General features: G+C 41.1%; 1 protein-coding gene across 14 annotated transcripts in view; it reads left to right on the top strand.

Annotated features, from left to right (window-relative positions):
* EML6 (EMAP like 6) overlaps positions 1–23,791 on the top strand; it is a 351,593-nt gene that overhangs the window by 268,279 nt on the left and 59,523 nt on the right. For all 14 annotated transcript variants that reach the window (XM_082426244.1, XM_082426236.1, XM_082426246.1 and 11 more), the window contains 8 exons: positions 544–746; positions 3,280–3,391; positions 3,663–3,790; positions 7,982–8,123; positions 11,032–11,184; positions 11,354–11,485; positions 18,513–18,601; positions 22,540–22,716. In XM_082426244.1, coding sequence (XP_082282370.1) covers positions 544–746; positions 3,280–3,391; positions 3,663–3,790; positions 7,982–8,123; positions 11,032–11,184; positions 11,354–11,485; positions 18,513–18,601; positions 22,540–22,716 — 1,136 coding nt within the window. The remainder of the gene's footprint in view (positions 1–543; positions 747–3,279; positions 3,392–3,662; positions 3,791–7,981; positions 8,124–11,031; positions 11,185–11,353; positions 11,486–18,512; positions 18,602–22,539; positions 22,717–23,791) is intronic.

The following is a 23,791-nucleotide window of genomic DNA, read 5'->3' as shown; positions in this document are numbered from 1 at the left end:
TTTAAGGAACAAATCTGATGTACTTCTCCTACACAGTGATTCATTTTTCTCACCCCAAAGTCACTGTGATAAAAATCGAGGCAAAACATACGTAAAACATGTTTACGTTTTACATTACAGCCACTGCTGTTTTCACTCGCTTTGGTCAGCATTCAGGAAGACTTGCCTGGCTCCCCAGGGCACTCAGTCACCCCTTCCTCTGGCTGGCACAGAACTTGCGCTGAACCTTGGTTAGAGATGTATATCACGTTCTCTCCCCGACCAGACCTTAAGTTCCTTGAAGGCAGGAACTCTTCCCCATTATACCCCAGTGTCAACCACTGTGCCCGCCACAAAGTAGGGATTCAACAAGCGCTGAATTAATGCGTGAAGGAGAAAACCTTTTATAATGTTTTTGTTATGATGTTTTCTGCCATTTTAATACATCTTTATGTAGACACATAATGTAGACACACTGGGTTTTTCACTGAAGATAGTCATTCTAAATGTCCATAGAAGGTGTCAGTTTTTCAAAAAGTAATAAATACTCTTGGTCTATTCCAGGTGGGGGCTTCACCTCTAAAAGAGGAATTTTTGGAAGTGTTGGAAAGTTAGAAACAATGATGTGCGTTTCTTATGGACGAATGGAAGATCTGGTGTTCTCAGGAGCAGCTACTGGAGATATTTTTATTTGGAAGGATGTTCTCCTACTAAAGACAGTGAAAGCTCATGACGGGCCCGTGTTTGCTATGTATGCATTGGATAAGGTATAGTCTATTTTCCTCATTAGCTTTCTAAAAGTTTAAGTTAGGCTTAGGAAGGTCCACACCAACAGGATGGCTGTGTGTAAAAACAGTACCCTTTGAATTAGGAAGTAGTTGTCATGAATGGAGAGGAGCACAAATGGTCTTTAAATTTCTCTTTTGTTTATAATTATTTCTTTATGTGCAACTTCTCTCTTCTGTTTTCGCACTTTTTCTTCCTGGCTGTCACTCCTAAGAACTCCTTAAGAAGTGTTGGGATAAATGCAGACACGCAGTAGCAAGAGAGTCCTGAGAAATATTTCAACGCAGTCTTCCACCTCGGTGGCACAGTGAGCAGAGACCTGGAAGTGCCTGGTGTTTGGATTATTGTCCCTCCCATCAGTATGACCTGAAGTTATGTTGATAACCAGCTTGTTCCTGTGTAGACGGGCTCAGTTTTAACAAGCGTGTCACAGTGAAGTCTTTTCACTGGCTGTGTTAGTCAGGGTCCTCCAGAGAAACCGAACCAGTAGGATGTAGATATAGACAGAGATACACACATACATATACATATACAAAAAGGAGATTTATTATAAGGAGTTGTCTCATGGAATTATGGAGGCTGAGAAGTCCCACTTAAGCCATCTGCAAGCTGGAGACCCAGAAAAACCGATGTTGTAATTCACTTCAAGTCCAAAGACCTGAGAACCAGGGGAGCCAATGGTGTAAATCCCAGTCTGAGGGTGGGAAAAGATAAGATGTCCCAGCTCAATCAGTGAGACAGGAAAAAGGAGGGTGATTTTGTCCTTCCTCTACCTTTTGTTCTATTCAAGCTCTCAATGAATTTGATGATGTCCGTCTACATTGGGGAAGGCAGTTTACTGAATCCAGCAATTCAAATACTGACCTTATCGAGAAACACCCTCACAGACGCACACAGGAATCATATTTAATCTGGGCACCCTGTGGCCAGTGAGTTGACACATAAAATTAACCATCACACCAGCTGTATTTCTACTCAAGCTCATCTTTGTCCTGATCTGTCCCCTGCCTTGCAGTGTTGTTGTTTTAAATAAAGATCACACTTGGGAATTCCCCAGTAGTCCAGCGGTTAGGACTCCGTGCTTCCACTGCAGGGGGCATGGTTCGATCCCTGGTTGGGGAACTAAGATCCTGCATGCCTCGAGGCATGGCAAAAAAAATAAAAATAAATAGATCACACTTACCTTCAGTGCCCTTAAAACACTTTCTTCAATCAATTTGCCAGAAAATATCAATTTTTTGTTCACTGCTAGTTTGCTGATGATACCAGTTTATGTGTGCTCTCTGACCTCCAAACAGTCTAAGCCACCTAATACACCTTATTGAGCCAAGCCTCATTTTGCATTTACCTGTTCCCAGGTAAATATGCTGATCCGCTATGGAAGTAGGTTCTTGTTAGATGTGCAACTACAATGGTTGTTTTAGTGGTTAAGATGTTTTTCACTAGCAAATTTGTTTTTTATTAAACTTCAAGTTTTAGAAAGATTAAAGCAGAATGCAAAGTTTTTTATAGACTCAGAAGTTGATGTGATATAACTTGTTTAAACTCTTTTATTGCTTGGTAACTTAAGCTGAAAAATCATGGGAAATGGCAGGGATATCAGATTATAATATACTGCATTTAAATTTAATTTGGAGAGTGAATGTCCCCAGATTCACAATCTATAATAAGGATAAATAAGGATATTTAATGTAATAAACTTCCAAAATATTATTTCCTTGTGAACTTCATTGAAATGAAGTACATTAGAAGTTTCTGAGAAAACAGAATGAATTACTCAGTATTTTTCTTAAAAAAAAAAAAAAAACAACTTTTTAAAGAACAGTTTGTATATATAAGTTGCCAAAAAGGAAAACTAATAAAGCCAAGAAATCATAAGCTTAGAACAAGAGTAAAAATCATCATCTAGCAAAAAATACCCAATATGTTAAGCTTTTTCCTTTCCAGGTTTTGTAAAAATTAATCTGGATTTTAATTATTGTGGAAATTGTTGTGTATTGAACAAAATAGGATAGTTTTGTTATATGGAATACCTAAGTTACTCTTAGTAATAAATAATGATGTTTTTCCTGGAAGTAAATATTTTAAAATACTTAACAGTCATTTTTAATTGTGATGTTAATTCCAATTCATTCAGCAGGAGTATATGAGATTCCAGAAACTCTGCCAGACTTTGAGGTTGGTCCTGTTCTGTAAGAATCCACATTCCATTCAGGGGACTGGGCACAGAAATGACCATCCATGATTCAGGGTGCCAAATTCCAACCAATGGTCTGAAGAAAGTGAAATGGACACACAATGAGAAAGTGTTTAATCCTGCTAGAGAAATAGGGGAGAGATGTTTCCAGAAAATATTATATTAATATTATGTTTTCATTCAGATTTTTCAGCCTCCTATACTTAGGAAGAAAACACAAACAAAGCTTCTTTACCCAAGGGGAAATCCTTTTGAGGCTGGGTGGGTACCTTGTCATTTTGATGTGTATATAATTCTTCTGATGTGTGCCTTCACAGGGTTTTGTAACAGGTGGAAAGGATGGAATTGTGGAACTCTGGGATGATATGTTTGAAAGATGCTTGAAGACTTATGCCATTAAAAGAGCAGCATTGTCAACCAGCTCAAAAGGTGCCACTCCCGAGTATGCAGTAGAAATCTTTCTGTTCATAGAGATGGAAAAGATAGTACTAAGTTCTTAGAAAACCATTACCAAATCAACTGTCTTTTTTTCTTCCACATTCAGAGCCCTTGGCTCCTGGTAGAAATATCAAGGATAATTGCCTAGTACCTAGTACTTTGGAACTATAAAAACAGAATTTATATAATCATTACAATCGTTTTATTTTTTATTATATTAAATACAACATTTGCAGTATTAAATGCAATTTTTCCTCCTCAGGCTTGCTTTTGGAAGATAACCCTTCAATTCGTGCCATCACTTTGGGACATGGACATATCCTGGTGGGAACGAAAAATGGAGAGATCCTGGAAATTGATAAGAACGGCCCAATGACACTGCTCATTCAGGTACTGTGTTTGCACACATCCTAAACCACAATTCACACCAGAGCTGGAACCAGGGTAAGGCAATGGGGGTCACTTAGGATGCAAAATTTAAGGAGACACTCACTTTCAGGGTCTGGCAAATGCTGTATTAGTCATCTATTGCTGTATAACAAATTGTCACAAACTTAGCAGCTTAAAACAAAAACATTCCTTATCTTATGGTTTCTGTAGGTCAGGAGTCTGAACACAGTTTAACTGGGTCCTCTGTTTAAGGTTTTGTAAGGCTGCAATGAGGGCCAGGGCTGTGGTCTCATCTGAGGCTTAACTGTGGAAGGATCTGCTCCAAGGTCACTCGAGTTGTTGGCAGAGTTCAGTTCGTTGGGGATGCAGGACTGAGGGCTTCCGTTTCTTGCTGCCTATTGGCCAGAGGCCACCCTCAGCTCTCAGAGGCTGCCTGTAGTTCCTCGTCACATGGGGTTCCCCAACATGGCTTCTTGCTTCCTCAGAGAGAGCAAGGGAAAGAGGAAAAACGGGTACTACTGTGCCTTTAAGTAACTTTAAATAACATAATCATATCATCACATATGTGTAATCATGAACATCCATCCCCTTTGCCATACTTTATTGGTTGGTAACAAGCCACAGGCTGTACCACACTCAAAGGGAAGTGGTTACACAAGAGTGTGAAAACCAGGAGCATCATGTGGGTCACCTGTCCAGCACAGTCTGCCCTCTGGCCACCAACTATCATGTCCCTACCACATGCAAAATACACCCCCCCTCCCAAGGTCCCCAAGAGCCTTATCCCATCATAGTATCTGTTCAAAGTCCATAATCTCATTGTCTAAATCAGGTCCAGGTGTGGGTGGGGCTTCTTGGGTATATTTCCTCTTGATCTGTCAAAATCTGTCAAACTAATAAAAATTATTTGCTCTGTATACACCAAATATATGTGTCTCCTTAGATTTTGTGCATCATTCTAGTCTCAGCCTTGATTCACATAAACATATAACATACTCTTTACACTTCCTCTCCCCTCAAAATGTTATTCAGGTAAAATCAGATTAAAATAAACATCAGCAGAATCCTCTAAGATCGAAGAAGTGATCACACGTCACCTGAGGGGGTGGGAGTCTGTGGAGGTGAGGAGGTAGTCCTGTCCAATTTGGTGATGGATAGGCCATAGTTACAGATGGAAGAGGCACGGGCAGGGATGAGGGTGTGGGTTCAGAAGGTGGAGTGGAAGGAATATGCACTGGTTATCTAAGCTTTAGGACTTCTGTGGGTCTGAGGAGCTAGGCCTCCTTCCCTGACCTGATGCATGCCTGCAGCCTTGCTGTATTAGGACTAGCCCCCAAAATCCCACTGAAAGGGGCCCTCTGATTTGCTACACCTGAGAGCAGGTCTGCACACACATCACGGATCATGTTTTTAAAGTGCATGTGCTCAGGTCCCACCCTGGATATCTTGAGTAAGAACCTGTGTTTTAAAAAAAGTTCTGTGTTAGAAGCAAACCTCAGAAGCTCTGTAGCTGATTGCTACAGGCAGCCCAGATTGAGAACTGTGCTGAGATGCGTCCTTGAGGGGCGACTTCCTTATTCTGCAGCTGCACTTGCCTTCGTTTTCCTTCCAAGCTAATTTCTTTTTCTTTCTGACCATGACTTTTTATTTAATTTTATTGAAAGTTCAGTGTTTCTTTCTTTTTAATCCTCAAATTTTTGAGACTTTAAACTGTTTGCCACATGCTATATTGCTAAGTATGTTGTAAGATTTATACTACAATATGATTTAAATAGCACCGTAAGATTTTAACTCTACATTTTCAAATTTTAAAAAGTAAATAATAGCTGAGCTAATTTTGTTTAAATATGTTTTAAACTTGATAATAAAGGCTTTTCACTTTTTCATTCTCTACAACTCTATTCTTTACTATATTTGTTTCTGTTGTTCTAATAATGCAAATAACCACAGGTGCCATTTGTTGAGCACCTACTATGTGTCAGGCAATACTGTTGTACAAAATTCCTCTCTCATCTCCATGACAGCTTTGCTTAGTTGTAATTGTTTTATAGATGAGGGGCTCAAAACCCAGTAAACTGCCCACAGCCAAATGCTAAGAACTGCAGGGCTGGGATTCACACCAAACTCTGTCGGGTACCAGAGCCTTTTCTTTGTCACTCCACCAGACTGTTCTCCACACGCCTCAGCATGGAGACTGCATGAAAACAGTGCAGAAGGCATGGCCCCCTAAGCACTAGGCAGGCAGGCGGTGGAGCTGGGAGGACCATCTTCTCTCCTTACACGTGTGCCATTCTTTTCCTTTATCTCAGCATCTCTCTTTCCTCTTCCAGTCTATCAATCATTTGCCCTCTCCTCCTAGGTAGAACTCAGTAGTTCAGTTCAATCAGTGTTCGTTGGGCTCCTGCCAAGACCAGCCCTGTGCTCTGTGCGGTGGAATAGGGCTTACTCTAGGGACTGACAGTCCTGTCCTGAGAGGTGGACGCCGAGGGAAAGTTTAGGAATAGTAGAGGCAGCGTGGTTAAGCCCATCAACTATCCTGCTGTGTGGAGATTTCAGAACCATTTTTCCAGTTTCTGTAGCACGGCAATTCAATGTTACTTGGAATAGATTGCTTTTTTTTTTTTTTTTTTTTTTTTTTAAGAGAATAGGCTTGGGGGAGGAGAGAAGAGACAGGAGGTGAGTTCTGAAAATCCCCATTGTATACACTTTGAATATAATCAACTGTCAATTATGCAGCTGGTTATTATTAGCTTTAGGGTGGTCAGGAGGAAAGTAAGGTCCCAAGCTCATTTCCTTGTGCCACTCAAGAGACTTCCAGCCTGCCTCACTTACTGTCCGTTCCTATAGGATCCAGGAATTAAAGTACATAATCATATTAGATTAAAGAAATACCATTTTAAATCAATATATGATGCAGTGGTTTGAAAGGGTCTCAGAGCCCCACAACCCTGTCCTCTGTGTGCAAAAGGACTCAGTCTGTAAAAGAGCCCCAAGCAGATCCAGTCTGGTGGAGAACAAGGGAGGGCTCACACCTGACCCATCCTCTGACCATGGCCTTGGGGGTGGGAGGCTTCTAAAGGGAAGAAAACTAGAAAACTGGGGATGTTGGGTGCTCCAAATCTAATAAATTCAAAACCAATATCTACGCCCTTCTCAGATATTTGAATGTCAGCTGTATTGGGAACTTTGTATCTTCTGCCAAATTACTGTTTTACTCAAACAGCTTCCCAGTTAAACCGGAATCTTCCAGTTTCTCTTTGGAGAGCCACCTGTTCCCCAAAGCGTTCCAACGACAAACACCTTTCAGATGCCTGTGTATGGTCTTCCTTCTTGCTTTACTAAGCAAAGCCTTTTTATAATTAGCCACTAAAAGCAGAAATTCAGTAAACAATCTGGTCTGTTTTATTGTTCCGTATCTAATCTGTTCTTTACACTGCTTTACTGAGTGATGAGTTAGAAAAATCAGATTCATTTTCTCCCTGATTGTTCATTCGTTAAACACTGTTTCATCTCAGTTATTATTCTAAGCCAGTTAAGTGTGTTTTTGGTAAGACGTCGGCATGTGGAATTGGTCCAATGCCTATCAAGCCCCTTTCGGTTTTCTGTGCTCCCTGGATAGAACAATTTGTGAATAAATGCTAACCCTGAGCTATACCCAGGACACTTGAAATAAAAATTTAGCTCTCTCTAATCTGCTCTGCCAAATCTGTGCATTCAAAGAACTGAAATAGAATTAATTAACAAGAATATTGCTGTCCAATTCCTCTGACAGAGATAAGTGGTACCTCCATTTTTTAGAATATGGTTTTATGGAAGAAAGTGGTTTGTGTCACAAGCTGTTTTATGAAAAGATGCATATATACTGTGTTTATTCAATGTCAAACAACAGGATAAAATGAGAGCAGTTCCTTATTTACTCGGATGTTTCTAAATGGAAAGATGTTCGGCATCATATTAACAAAACTTAGGAGCAATGTGAGTCCCTACTTTGCTTTCCAAATGAATGCTTTAGCATCACGCAGGCCCAGCTCTAGATTCAAGTTCAAGGGAAAACTTTATCCAGTACAATCACTTTGGCTCCAGGAAACTCAAACTGTGTTTGTTCATATTTGAACCTGTTTGGGATACTTGCGGGAAGGGCTAGCCGAGAAGCATGAACTGGTTTTTGTTGCCCCGTTTCCTCCCCTACAGGGGCACATGGAAGGAGAAGTATGGGGGCTGGCGGCTCACCCTCGCCTGCCTGTCTGCGCAACAGTGAGCGACGATAAAACACTGCGGATCTGGGAACTATCCTCCCAGCACCGTATGCTGGCAGTACGGAAACTCAAAAAAGGTACGTGACGTCCCCGTACACATCTGTACAAGTATTTACATCCGAAAGTATTGGATTCATTCATCTGTTCATCCAGCTAATATTTACCGAGCACACCTATTACATGCCCCCAGATATGCTGGGTGATGGGGATTTAGTGTTTGTTGCTACACATATAGCTAATCACCTGCAGAATCGTTCCAGAAGGCTGGCCTGATCTACCAGTGCCCAGCTCTATTCTTTATTTCCTTGCACTGCACAGACATTTGCCACCTGGGGGCAATATGTCCTTCCTCTTCTCATCTAGAACTGTGGGAGTCAGTTGAAACTCATCAGCTTGTAAAGAATGCTGCTTATTTTTATACCTAACAGTCTCCAGAACTGATTTTATTACTGAAAAATGAAAGTCAGTTTAAAAATAATAGTTAATATCAAGAAACGAATAAATATGTATTGAACACCCGTATGCACTAGAACTAAGAGGTATACCAAGAAGTGCAAATTCAGCAAACATTTATTGAGCAGCTTCTGTATATCAGGCGCTGGGGATCCCAGGATGAACAGTCACGTCTCTAGTGTCAGAGACGGACAAGATTTGAACAGATTCCCAGCAACGGCTGGTCCATTCAAATTGGGTAACTTGAGGAGCGTCTCAGAACGGGGCTATTTATAAAGGGGTGGGCAGGGTATAGGAAATGACCAGGGCTGGTGCAGCACGATGCAGCTAGTAACAGCCGGGTACCATTGCCAGCCCTGGGCCTGAAGGGACAAGAGGAGGGGCAGTTGCTGGAACCTTGAAAGTGAGAGCTGTGTGAGATGACAGTCTGGCAGGGGCTGTGATCGTCAGCCCGGAGATTCAGCCGGCATGCAGTGACCCCACAGGGAGGCAGCCAAGGGAGCGCATGCCGCAGCCTCCCCGTGCTTTATCCTTCCTTCCCCGTTACCCTCCCTCCAGTCTCCTGCTCCTGCTGCCCCTTGACCAAATGAATCAGAAGCCAGGGGGTGAGAGGCCCACTGATAGAGTCCAGGCAGGCTAATTCCTGGCACAGAGCAGGGTGGAGAGTGGGTGAGGACAGACAAACAAAAGATCTCTGGCACAAACAAGGTATCATGGAGGCTCAGGGTAAGGCCCACTGCCAGAGACAACTCCATCAGGGAGGAAACCTAAGAGCCGAGGCTCAAAGGATTTGTGAAAGTTAAGACAGGAAAGGGTGAGATCGGGGCCTGGCCCTAGAGTATTTGTGCTAGGTACTTTTATAAATAGACATGGGGAGAGTATTCTAGGGGGATAAGATGAAAAAAGGTGTCAAGACAGTAGTGACAGTAATGACAGTGGCTAATATTGCTGAGCCAGTAACCGTGCTAGCACTTTGCCTTTGGTCTTCATGGGAACCCAGTGAGTAAGGCCTTTATTATTTCCACTTACAAATGAGGAAGCTGAGGCACAGAGAACTTAAGTCATTTGCCCAAAGTTGCACAGCTAGTAAGTGATGGAACTGAATTCATACTCAGGCAGCGTGGCTTCAGAGAGCACGCCTGTGGCCGCTGCATGATGGTGCCTTCCTCCACCATATTGCCTGTCTTCACACTGAACTTCTGGGCCTTAGTAAGTAGTGGAGCCAGGATTCAAACCCAAGTCTGACTCCAAAGCCCATGCTCTTACCCACTACAGGACTGAATAATTTGGCCACTAATTTGTACTGGGGAAATAACAGACCAAGTCCTCGCTGTGAGTGACTTGAATATCAGCCAATGGACTTTATTCACTAGGTTAAAAATTAGTTCAAAAGAACAACTAACACATCTGAGTTAGGATGGCCATTCAACCCAGTTTACAGCTGGTGTCCTGGTGTAATTATTAATAGCTCTCCCTTTTACTGTCCCTTTTATCATTCGTACAGTAAATATTTATGCTTAACCTAATCTTGCTGTCCCTCCTCAAGGGCTGGTCTTTCTGTTCTTTCAGCACTAGCACCGTGCCTGATTCGTAGTAGGTAAATAACTGCAAAGTGAATGGATGAAGAAAGGAAGGAAGGTATATTATACTTCAAATGAGCCAATTTAAAGTTATTGGTGTGAATGTGGCTTTTCAGCCGGCTCTGAACAGTGGCTGAGGGGTGGGTGTGGAAGCTCACTTCGGAATGCCTTAGCACCAGGCTGCATGACTGTCCCATCCTAGGGCTCTGCTCACCAAAGTCTTGACAATAAGAAGAACAGGGCCAGGGAGGGGCATATCCTTAAATAGGATTCTTATTAAATATACCCCCCACCGAGTCCATACTCTTTGTTCGGAAATGTCTCCCTGTGACCCTACAAAGCAGTAGAAAGCATTGATCATGTAGCCCCCTCAGCCCAGTTTTGCAGACACCCTTGGAGAGAATGTCCATATTCCGTTCTTCTCATGACAGAAGAGACAGGAACAAAATCTTCCACCTCTAGAATTACGGATTATAATCCACGGATCGGAGAATTAGAGTGACTAAAAGTAGAACACCAAGGTGCTCTAAAGTAAGTTCTGTGTGTAAAGCATGATATGAAAAAAATGCGTTTCCAGAAATTTTATTACAGAACTCCCATTCTTAAGTATCACATCTTGGGAGCAGAAATACTGGTTATATTAATCCTTTATTCCTTTTCCCCCTTCACTCTACTTGTCTTTTGAAAACTCCAGGTATTCAGATACGAAGAAATGAATGGATAAACCTCAAAGAAATTGAAAACTTATTTTTAATATTATGATCATTGTCCTTGGGTTTGGAGGGAAGAGATGTTTTAAATTATGAAGTTTTAGTTCTTCTCACCAGGAGTGCTAATTTAAAGACACAGTCACATGTCCATGAACATATGCACATTTCCCCATCTCTTCATTTGCTTTGTTTGGTAGCAAAGTCGCGGATCACAACAGTGCTCTTTGTGGATTCTTTTGTAGGTGGAAGATGCTGTGCCTTCTCCCCTGATGGGAAAGCCTTAGCAGTTGGCTTGAATGATGGGAGTTTCCTGGTTGTAAATGCCGACACTGTTGAAGACATGGTCTCCTTCCATCACAGAAAAGAAATGATCTCTGACATTAAATTTTCAAAAGGTGAAGATGACAGCAAAAACTTTTTAAAACGTGTTGGGACAAAAAGTTACAAGAGTGGACCCTTTTAAAATATTTCCTTGACCTTTAACCCATTTAAAAATGCTAAGTTCCTGGAAGTAAATTCCCACATAAAATGTTTTGGTGTTAACCACTCATTTTTTCTTTATAGATACAGGAAAATACCTTGCTGTGGCGTCCCATGATAACTTTGTGGATATTTACAACGTCCTTACAAGCAAAAGGGTTGGCATCTGTAAAGGTGCTTCTAGTTACATTACACACATTGACTGGGACTCTAGAGGTAAAGTATATTGTGGCTTTTAAAATATAATTTCAGTTTTTAAAAATCATGTCCATTCATATACTGTTTCCAGAGCAAATGGCAGTTGAGTTTTAAAGAAAAACAGGGGGAAACTCACAACAGAACTGGTTGTAATTTTAGAACCGAGAGGCAGCTGCTGTTAACATTTTGAGTACTTTTCCATATTATTATTATTTTTATTACTACCACTGATACTACTATTATTACTACCACTACTATAATTATTATTATTTTAATTATTTTATTTATTTTTGGCTGCGTTGGGTCTTCGTTGCTGCGCGTGGGCTTTCTATAGTTGCGGCGAGCGGGAGCTACTCTTCATTGCGGTGCATGGGCTTCTCATTGTGGTGGCTTCTCTTTGTTGCAGAGCACGGGCTCTAGGTGCACAGGCTTCCGTAGTTGTAGCACGTGGGCTCAGTAGTTGTGGCATGCGGGCTCTAGAGCGCAGGCTCAGTAGTTGTGGCACACGGGCTTAGTTGCTCCGCGGCACGTGGGATCCTCCCGGACTAGGGCTCAAACCCGTGTCTCCTGCACTGGCAGGCAGATTCTTAACCACTGCGCCACCAGGGAAGTCCCTATAATTATTATTAACTCAAGCCATTGAGTTTTAAGACTGCTGAAGATATATGCTACCTTCTATTACCATAGCAAGCCACCACTTCACCTCTGAGTGTGGCATGCTGTGTCCTTGCCTTGTATCTCCTCCTTACTGCGTTCCCTTTTCCTACCAATTCTCCATCTCCCAGAGAACTGCCCAAGAGGTTTCAAGTAATTTTCATCCTCCACTGGAGGTAGGAAGCTACATTCAGCTCACCTAGAGTTTCTCTGGTTTCTCTCAAAACTCCCAACCTACCCCCTACCTCCTCCAAGTCATGCCCACAGATGCCATGGGGATTTGTCTGTTTATTTATGTAATAAATCTAGCTCTTGCCATGTGCAGTCTTAAGCCATAAAATGTGGAGGATCCAGAAGGGAGTGATACGTGGTTCCTACTCTCTACAAAGTTTATAACTTAGTGCGGGAGACATGCTTGTACCTGAACAATATAAGAGCACAGACTGGGTAAAGGGAGTAAGAAATGGTGGGTCACAGGGGAAGTGGTGAGCAGGGGCTCAGAGTGGGCCAAGCCAGCATTAAGTACCCAGGGTGCAGCATCCGTGCTCTAGGGTGGGTCACTTTTAGAACCCATCCCGGGGACTTGGCTGATGTTGGGGTCCGGGGCAGATTTGCTTTGGAACAGGCAGGGTCCCAGCTTTCAGAGAAGTTTTAGTCTATTGTGGTAGTAAGTGGTGTCTCTGGGGAAAGAGCTCCCAGGGCAATCCATGGAGCCTTCATAGAAGGAGTGACCTTTGAGATGGATCTTGAAAGCTGAGTAGAAGTTCACCAGATGGTGACATCTGAGACGAGCATTCCAGGCTCTGAAGGATCAGGGTGTGCCACTATGTGCAGGTGGGAAGAAGAACGGGGGATTAAGAAACAGTAATGCTGAGTGTCTGAGAGCGGGAAGGGCAGGGAATGCGGAGAGACCAAGACCGCAAATAAAGGAACTGTTACCTCACGCTAGGAAGTTTAACCCCGAACTTTATCCTGTAGGCATTAGGTAACTCTGAGGGATTAGAGTGAGGCATTCCCTGCCATCCTGGGGAGGTTGAGTGAGGCTGGAGTTGGAAAGCAACTGAAATAAACCAGGAGAAAGAGATGATGAGGGCCTTGACCAAAAAGGGGTTATTTCAGAGATGCCAGAATATTTTGTTTCACGTGTTTCTTGAAGTAGTGGCCGTAGACTGATCCTTCTGCCAGGCAGGAATTTACTTGTAGCTGTACTTGCTGCACCAGAATTTGGACTTAAACGTTACAACCCGCAGGCGTTTTACACAGTGCAATAGATGGGAAGAAGGCATGCATGTCATTTATTGTGAGAGGTGCAAGTCCCAAGAAGGGCAAAGGGAGATCAGATAAGTTCCTCTCACTTTCACGTCAGGACCATCCGGATACAGTGCCGAGGGCTTAGGCTGGCATGTATGATCAAGCAGGACACTGACCTGGGAGACATCTAGGAACCAGTGAGGTCCAGGGGGTGAATGGAAGCAGCTGCTTCTCACCCACCTTCTTTGATATTCTATGCTTTATCTTTTTTTATCGTTTTATCGTTTTTTTTAAAAAGCAAGGATTTCACCCTATTTGTTCTCTGGCTAACATCCCTAGATATGCCCCTTTGTGAGAAAGCTTTAGAACAGTGAGGGTCATCTTTATGCATATGTAGAATAGAGTGTGGTGAGTTTTATTTAGAACCAACACACACACACACACAGCACCTGACACAATATGTGAATCCCACCACTACGATGACCATTAGGGGGTTAAAACCAATTATTATTTACGTTTTATGGAGTGAAGGACCAAGAGAAATTGGGGCATAGGAAGAATATGTTTTGATTGGGAAGATTTCTTTAAAATTATTTTTAATTGTGGTAAAATACACCTAGCATAAAATTTACTATCTTAACCATTTTGAGTATAGAGTTCAGTGGCATTAAATACATCCACATTATTGTGCAGCCACCATCCCCATCCATCTCTAGAACTCTTTTCATCTTATCAAATTGAAACCCTATACCCATTAAATAGTAATCCCCCCTTCTCCATCCCCCAGTCCCCGACAAGCACCATTCCACTTCATGTCTCTATGAATTTGACTATTCTAGGTACTTTATATAAGTGGAATCATACAGTATCTGTCTTTTTGTAACTGGCTTATTTCATTTCACATAATGTCCTGAAGGTTCATCCATGTTGTAACATGTGTCAGAATTACTTTCCTTTTTAAGGCTGAATAAGATTCCATTGTGTGTATATACCACATTTTGTTTATCCATTCATCCATCAGTGGTTACATGGGTTGCCTACAACTTTTGGCTATTGTGAATAATGCTGCTATGAACAGGGTGTACAGTTCTTTTGAGTATATGCCCAGAAGTGAAATTTCTGGAAAAAATGATAATTCCACTTTTAATATTTTGAGGAACCACCATACTGTCTTCCACAGCAGGCTGCACCATTTTACATTCCCACCAACAGTGCACAAGGGTTTCAACTTCTCTGCATCCTCACCAACACCTGTTATTTTCTGTTTTGTTTTGTTTTTGATAGTAGCTATCCTAAATGGCGATGAGATGGGACATTGCAGTTGCATTTACATTTGGGGAAGGTTATTTTTTTTTCATTCTTCAAACGTGTTGTAGGCCCTGTGTCAGATGTAGGGATATAAAGAGGAATAAACCCCGGATGGGAGGGATAAGCCCGTGGCGGGATCGGTGGGCTGCCACCATAGAGGGGCCTGGGCGGAGATCGGTATTAAGGTCCTGAATGTGGAGCCATCAGTTTGCAGGGAGAGAGGCAAACCTCACTATTTCCATAATTCTGCCCAAAGCCAGAGTCTGTGGTCCAACTAGCACGTAGGGTGATGGGAAAGACAGTGAGAGTAAGGAGGCCAAGGTCTTTAAAAAGCCACTTTGCCTCTCATCCTAAGTGGCCCCTTCAGTCAGTTAAGAGGATCAGACCAAATGGTTTCTGTGGCCTGAGAAGAGAACAGAATATTTTTGATTTTTAGGGAGGAGTTACGCCATCTGGAGAATAAGAGCAAGTGTACCCGTGAATCTTCCCTGGTTTAACTCCAATTTTGTTGCCATGAGACATGCGTCATATTGATATTCTTCTGCTCCTGATATCCCAGTTCCTAAAATGCCTACCCTCCAGCATGTGCCAGGCTGCCTCAAGATCAGCCTAGCTTTTCACAGCAGGACCTCGAGCGCCTACAGAGGGTAGAGAGCAGAACTTAGGAGCAGGGATCTGTTTCATTCCTTTGATCTTGTCAAAAATAGTGAACACACTTGCCGGAGCCAGCTGGCTCGTCAGGGGTGGGGAATGGCACAGCCGCCAGCCTCCGCAGCCTTCCGTGTCCATGGCAACCTCAGGTCCCAGGAAAACTGAGAAGCTCATCAGGCTTTTGCAGGAACAGCAGCTACTCCTGAATAAAAGCTCCTGCACAGAATGCCTGAGAAAGAAAAAATATATATGGAAAGAGAGAAAACATGGAAGGGTATTTTCTAGCTGCTGTTAGTTCATTTCCAGAAATATCAGGACTGTAAGATCTTTTACCAACTAACAGTTTGAGCCATGATAGGACATCTCATTCCCATTTTCATTGCAAATGGCCTGATGTGTTTGGTATATTTAGTACCAATTTTGGAATTGTTCTAACTTGTAAATTATATAGCAACTGGGGTGACATGTATGAATCGCTCTGGATTATAAAGCTCTAGGCACCTGCAATATGTGTGATTTACTGTACCTGCTTAGTGATGGGGACAGCTATCTCTTTCAATTCTCTTATTCTGTGTGAATAGGCATTTCTAGTTAATAAAAATGTGAGGATTCTAAAAGAATAGGGTTACTGTTATTCAGGGGCAAATTATACTTTTTGCTCTTTGCTTCTGCTCCTGTCCTCACAATATTTCCGTGGTTATATATTACAGAGCAGCAGGCAGTGGGAAAAAAAGGAGTGGTGACCTAAATAGTTCCTCTGTGCTTCAAAAAAAAAAAAAAAATACAGTTTAATAACAGTAGTAAAGAAAATTTGGAGGAAAAACACACCCATAATGCTACCTTCCTAACACAAGAATAATTGATTTTTTAAAAATTTCTTCATATCCTTGATTTCAGAAACCCACTCAAGCCAGCTTAAATTTAAAAATAAGAATAAAGAATGACTTTATTGGAAAGATACGGATATTTCATAGAATCCAAGAGCAGGAAGCAACATCTCCCAAGAAACTGGCTTTAGGAATGAATCAGAAGACGCCTAGAACCCAGCCGGGGAGCTCCCCTCCCCTCCTCTCCTGCTCTGAGGCAGCCCGTCTCAGTGCCCACTGCTCTCCTGGGTCTGGTGCCTGCTTGTGGCCCCTCTCTCTGCACAGGCCAGCTTTCCCTAATTCATTTGCACAAGGCCCACTTTCTGTTGCCCCCAAATGCCACCCCCAGTCCCAAAGGCTACATCTCCTCTCAGCAAGGCATCCACTGATTCAGCCTAAGATTCCAATTTCCCAGGAGAGAGGATTTGACTGCCTAGCCCAGTCTCCAGCCTGGTCGCTCCTGGGTCAACCTCCACCTCCAGAGTGCAGACAAGACCGCAGGGGCCCAGTCCACGGTCGAGGGCAGTTCTCAGGGAAGGGCGTGGGCTTGGTAGGTACCCACAGGTGTCTGTGGAGCTGCAAAGCATTTCTGGTGCTTGCAGAAGTGGTTTTGTAAACATTCCTGCAGTCAGAAAATACTTCACTGAGCTATTTTTATAGTTTTTGGTTTGTTTTTAAAGTAAGGTATGATCTTTGAAACTGTGGTGTAAAGTGAGTTGTTAGGATTATCCTAGAGCTACAGTCCTTTGAGTTCTCTTAGTATCGATCTCATGGCCAAAAACATCTAAAATTATCTATATTCAAAGAATGTTTTCATTGAATCTTTTAATCCTTTTCCCACATCCTTTGTTATTTGCAGTCACTCTTGAGAATTCTAAAAGTATACTTTGCAGATATATCTAATTCATTGGAAAAATACTGATTACTCATTTTCATATAATGCTGACTAGTCAAAGCTGATTTAACTCCCTTTTTTCTTTTCTGATTTGTGTATGTTGAGCCATAAAGTCAGGAAGATGGGCCCATTTCAGAGAAAACGTTTTCAATTTACTTGCTCCTCACAGCCAAGGCAAACCCCCTAATCACTATTTTATATAACTCAGCGAACTGGAAATGATTCAGGTTTCATTTAGGAAATGAGAGAACCTTGTTTTTAATTAGTCACTTAGAAACAGACCTGCAACTCCTGAAGTTTAGCCAAACTAGATTTCAGACCTAGGTGGTACCCACTTAAACTTTAAAGAACATGATGTAACACGGAGTTCTTATTTTGCTATTATTTTTTCCATGAAGGACATTTCAAGGCAACTAGATATAAATAGTTATGGAAGAAAGAGAGAGAGTAGGAAATGTTAGTGTGCATATGTACGCTGAATTATTTGCCGATGAAATGTTAGGATATCTGACATTTGCTTCAAAGTCATCTGGGGTGAGGGAATAAGGAGGTGCCTGCAACAGGGCCATCCATGTGCTAATGACCATTGAGGCTGGACATTGGCCCCATAGGGCTTTTTTATACTATTACTTCCATATATGTTTGAGACTTTCCATCGTTTAAAACACGCTGAAAAAATACTAGAAAGTAGATCTTTTGAGTCATTTAAATTTTCAGGCCATAAAGGATCATTGATATGATAGGAGGAGAATTAAGAAATCTAATCTTTTTCAACGTTAATCAAAATGAATCCAAGATTAAAAATTTACGTACAACCAAAAGACTATTTTTGCTCAACATTTTGTTTTGGGAAAAATCTTGGATTTCTTTATAAATTTTCAAGTAAAAAAAGGAAGGGGGGAATGGAATGAGCATTTACAGTTTGTTTTATGTGTCCTTGTCTTCCTGTTTCTAAATGTTAAAGGGCAAATTTAGAATTTATATCCTAGTAAGCACAAATGCTTACGAGGTTCTTGCTTCCAGTGCCATAATTCTTGCCAAAGCAGTTTGCTTTTACTACATTTCTGTGCTAGGAGGCAACAGGGGAAAAGAGCAAAAAAAAAATTTTTGTCAGGCTTTGGAAAAATAGCTACTTTCAGTGCAACAGAGTAAAACACAGCAAGCTTGATTCTTCTAGTTTTGAAGGATGTCCAAGGTCAGATTTTATGAGGTTCATATTTTTAAAAATCATAGCTTTGGAGTTTGTACCCTGCCATGTAATTGTCTTTACATGCACTTCTGGATCATTCAACATATATTTACTCAGTTTATGAGACTTTGAATAAAATGAATCAAAATAGTTGCAATCATGCTCATCACTTTATAACAAAAAGATAAATGCAGAGTTTAATTGTCTTCCTACTTTATTCTATCATAACAGGGAAATTACTGCAAGTTAATTCAGGTGCCAAAGAACAACTCTTTTTTGAAGCTCCAAGAGGCAAACGGCATATAATAAGACCTTCAGAGGTAACAATCAGACACAAAGCTTTTTAAAAAGTATTTCATGAAAATTTAGTATGTGCATTTTAACAAAACCTATCAATTATTATTCACTAATATGAGTTATAGTTTGTGTATCTTTAAGCTTGACCATTTCTTAAATCTGACTGCTTAGCCTGGTTTCCTACTTTCTGAGGACATATGGATTTACTATACCACAAACGTAGCAATGCACAGTTGGCATTCTGCTTAATTTTTCTCTGCCAGAAGACAATGACTGAGCTAACAATTTGGATGCTACATATTACTTTTCCCATTCTACATGTCCTGTCATTTTATGCAAAGCTTTTTATGAACATAAAGTTTTGAAACGTGCTTTCTCAATGGTTACTGTTTGTAATAGTAAAAATACCTTCTACAACAAGAGAAATTATTTTTCAAAACAAAACATTCCACAACCTGACCATCCTAATGTAGCAAACTGTTTCCTTTTTCCATATTTTCCTCGTGCTCTTAGCCACATACACCATTTTTTAATTGCTGAAGTCAAAGCCTAGATAAAATTTTTGAATCCATGAACTAACGCCTTCCTAAAAGCTCTTCCTAAAGGCTTGCTGCTTTTGTCTTTCAGTCTGCACAGTGCTTCCATGTAGTGAACCCTGATGGCCAAAAAGTCATTGCCTGATTAGCACTAAGGACATCCTTTTAGTCCCAGGAGACAATCTGACTCATTTTTTCGCTATGTAACCTTCGATGAAAGAAAAGGATATATTGCTTCCTTAGAGGAAAACGGGTCAAGGGTACGCCACTGAGGGACAGGCGTCTTCCTCTCTCTAGCTTCAGTTAGCCAGTAATATAAACAATCCTGGTATTCTAATGTACTCCCAGAGACATCTGGACTCATGTCCATTCATAATATTTTCATTGTTTCTAAAGGAAATATATGTGCAGTACATAAGAAACCCAAGTTGTTATGGATAATGGCATTGTATTAATGGAAACTGTTAATGGATCGATTGATCTCACTCTCCAACTCCAGTTTACTTATCTTTGATCAGTCTTCATTTTAACTTATTTATATGGGGAAACTTTAATAGCCTTGAGTAAGGGATATTTTAAATTATGTCATTCCTTCACTGAACATCTGTGGAAAGTGCCGGGCACTTCATATACCTATAATCCAATCCTCACAACAGCCTCGCCTGATATTTATCAGTCTCATTTTACAGACAGGGAAATTAAGGCTCCAAGAAAGTAAAAGGACCTTGCAGCTGTGATCCTAGCCTAGAGGGGTCTGTGTGTGACTCCACAGCCTAGACAATGCAGCATTTTCCATCACTTCACCTGTTCTAGTGCCCCAAATAAGTATACTACTGATAAAATAAGATGCAATCGGACCAAATGGTGAAGAGAGGATGAGGCCAACTTGGGACAGATGAGCAATTATTATGTTTTAAAAAAACCTACCAAAGGGGAATTTATGTTAAGTCTTCCTGAAGTGCCAGGCTCTGGCTATGAAGAGTTAATTTGTCCCTTTGCAGTGTACAGTTATTGTTCCAGAGGCTGATCTCTGGTGCTGTTGGTTGGGGAGTCCCTCCAGCTAATGTCTCCTCAGCCTGGCCACCCTGGTATTGGCACAGTACTAAGAGCTCCAAAGAGGTAGTTCATCATTTTACTTACCAATATTATCAGGCTCTTCAATTAAGTATGAAGGATTTTGAAAATTTCCTTTTCAAAAAAGATTTTTTTTTTTTTTAAGAAACAGTCATGGTGAAACTAACACAAAGCTTACCCAGCAAATTGCTAACTATGACAAATATTAAAATGTCCATTTATATTCATCTGATGCAGCATGGTGCAGATAAGCCGGCTCTATACTAGCAACCCAAGTCTCTGGAGCTCGGCTTTCCCTCTGCTTGCCAAGCAGGCTGGGATTTAAGTGACTAACCTCTCTGTGGGCTCCAGTCACCTCCTCTGCAAAATGATGATGATAGTGACATACCTGCCTGGGGCAAGGTGCTGTGGAAGACACCCCTGGAGGACTCTTCTGCCATTTAAAGTCCAGGGGTTTTAACAAGTTTATTTACCCCTTTTGGGTTTTGTCAGTAACAGGGATCATTCTTTTTTTTTTTAAATTTATTTTATTGAAGTATAATTGATTCCCAATGTTGCGTTCATTTCTGCTGTACAGCAAAGTGACTCAGTTATACATATATATACATTTTTTTTCATATTCTTTTCCATTATGGTTTATCACAGGATATTGAGTATAGTTACGGGGCTCACTCCTAATGTTCCACTTTAAATGCGATTTCTGTAGCTTCCCACACGTTAGACATGCTTCCCCTGCAGAGCACAGTGTCCAGATCTGGCCAAGGGTGTTCTGTTGGGGTGACTGTAGGGTGAGCAATACCAGCTCACCGCCCATTCCTCCCTATATAATGAGGTCAGGAAAGGTGCCCCCCAGAGAGGTGGCATTGGGGATGGACAAGGAAGGTGTCAGAAATGGAATCTCCTATCTGTAAGGGAGTCAGTGGCCAGAAAGCCCGTTTCTAGAACTAGAGGGGAGGTTCCCTGCTTCTTTTCTTGTGGCGGTCAGTTGAAGGTGTCATAAGGAGCTGGGGAGACTCCACTTGCACCTCAGAAAACTGAGGTAATTGTTGGGGAACCACTTCACGTCACCTGAGTCTGTGGCCCTGCCTCAGGCACCCCAAGTCACTGGGTGAACCGCAGCTTTTTGGTTCCAATTCTGCATGTGTCCAGAAGAAACACAGAATATTAAATGAGAAATTTGAGTGGCCAAAATATGTATAGCACCTCCCCACATTGTGACTAAAATCCTGGCTGCATCTTTATCTTGTCATTTCCCTTCTAGGCAGTGGTACCAAACAGAAAACAACAGAAATGGAGGCGAGGTGCGTTAACAATGTGCACCAGAAAGCAGTTTCCAGATCCAAAGAGAGCAATCTGGCCTTTAATTTTAGCTACAATTCTCTAATGATTTTTTATACCCTTTTAAACAGTGCTTTAAAGTGCTTATGTAAAGAAACTGTAACGTTAAGGTATACTAGCAGATCTTGAATGAAAGTAAATGAGATCAAATCCCCCAGGAAAGTCTAATAACAAAGTGTTATTGTTACTGTTTTCTTTTTTAAAAAGAGAAAGAAAATCCTCAGTTTTATCAGAATTTAACCTACATGAATTGCAAATCTTCTGTTTGGGAATTTCAGACAAAACAGTGTTAAAGGATAAAATGTATATTCGTGGCAATACAATATGAACAGCTCTTCCAGCTTTTAAGATGGTCTCTCTAGAGCATAAAGAATATTAAGAATCTTATTACTGCAGAATCTTATTACTCTTTCCTCCAAGGAAGCAGTCCTTTGAAAAGTTATGTCCTGTGACTTTTAAAAATAATTTGCTAAATGATCAACCCCATCGATCAATCTAGCTCAGTGGTTCTCAATTGGGATCAATTTGCCCCCTCTCCCAGGGATATTTGACAGTGTCTGGGGACAACCTGGGGAGGTGGTGCTACTGGCATCCAGTAGGTAGAGGACAGGGATGCCGCTAAAAAGGACGGCCCCTGACAATAAAGAATTATCCCTCCTAAGATGTCAATAGGGCTGATGCTGAGAAACCCTGATCTAGCTTATGGCATATACAGTGATAAATGTCTAGGTAAGAACTAAAAACCTTTGATATTGTCAGGTGTCCATAATTCCAACATGTTCACTTTATCTAGGGGAACATATATGGAGGTTTGACTACAGTGTTATTGAGACAATGCATATACCACTTTAAAAATGTAGCTGAGAACTTAGGCACCGCAGCATACAACAAATGCCTGGTGTTGGCAAAGTCATAATTTAGAACTATTCAGCCTCCATTTGTTTCTTTTAAATAAAACAAAAAGATCTCTAGGTTTTATGAAAATATATTAATTTTCCTTCCTTCTTTTCAAGATTGAGAAGATAGAGTGGGACGCTTGGACCTGTGTGCTGGGGCCCACCTGTGAGGGCATCTGGCCAGTGCACAGTGATGTGACTGATGTGAATGCTGCCAGTCTCACCAAAGACCATTCCCTCTTAGCCACAGGAGATGATTTTGGTTTTGTTAAGCTTTTTTCATATCCTGTCAAGGTAATATTGCATGTTTATTATATATACTTGCTCAGTCTCATTAATAACCCCAAATCTATATATTGTATCTAAGTGGATTTTTAAATATTGAAGGAATAAGCAGTCAATAGTGTAATCTACAGTATCATGGTTATTTACGCTGTGTAGAAAGCTTCGTGACATTATGTTTACTAGTTGGAGTCAGAGTCTCGTGGAGTAGAATTCCTCCTTGAAAGGCCGTCAGTGGACATCAAATCCAGCATCTCACAAACTGCAAAGTAAGAATTTTCTGTACATCTTGGACTGGTGTCTTTACTAGCATACTTCTAGAGATGAAGAACTTACTACCACACAAAGCAGCCCAATTCATTTGTAAATTGCTCCACTGTTAAAATGCTTTGCTCTATATTGAGCTGAATTTTTTCCTTTAGCCGAAGTTCTGCCTTCTGAATCATTGTTGAATGAGTCCAGTCTTCTGACAGCCTTTTCTCCAGCCTAAACATCTCCAATTCCTTCAGCCACTTGCCGAGTGACATGGTGTCTAGCTCCCTCCTCCCTCTAAGCATAATCCATTTTATCAAGTCCATTAACAAATTTTTTTTGTTTCTTCTTCTTTCAGTTTTATTGATATATAACTGACGTATAACACTGTGTAAGTTTAAGGTGTACAGCATAATGATTTGTCGTATACACCTCATGAAATGATTATCACGATAAGTTTAGTGAACATCTATCATCTAATACAGATACAAAACAACAGAAAAAGAAAAAAATTTTTTTTTCCTTGTGATGAGAACTCTTAGGATTTACTTTCTTAACAACTTTCATTATATCATACAGCAGAGTTAGCTATAGTCATCATGTTGTAACATTATATCCCTAGTACTTATTTATCTTATAACTGGAAGTTTGTACCTATTGACTGCCTTCATCCAATCCCCACACACACACCCCTCACCTCTGGTAACTACAAATTGTGATCTCTTTTTCCATGAGTTTATTTGTTTGTTTGTTTGTTTTGAAGTATAATTGACCTAAAACACTGTGTTTGTTCAGATATTACATTATTATTGACTATATTCCCCACTCTGTACGT

Source organism: Balaenoptera physalus, assembly GCF_965194825.1.
Source record: "Balaenoptera physalus genome assembly, chromosome: 15".
NCBI lineage: Eukaryota > Metazoa > Chordata > Mammalia > Artiodactyla > Balaenopteridae > Balaenoptera > Balaenoptera physalus.
This window is presented reverse-complemented; position numbering and strand designations above follow the sequence as displayed.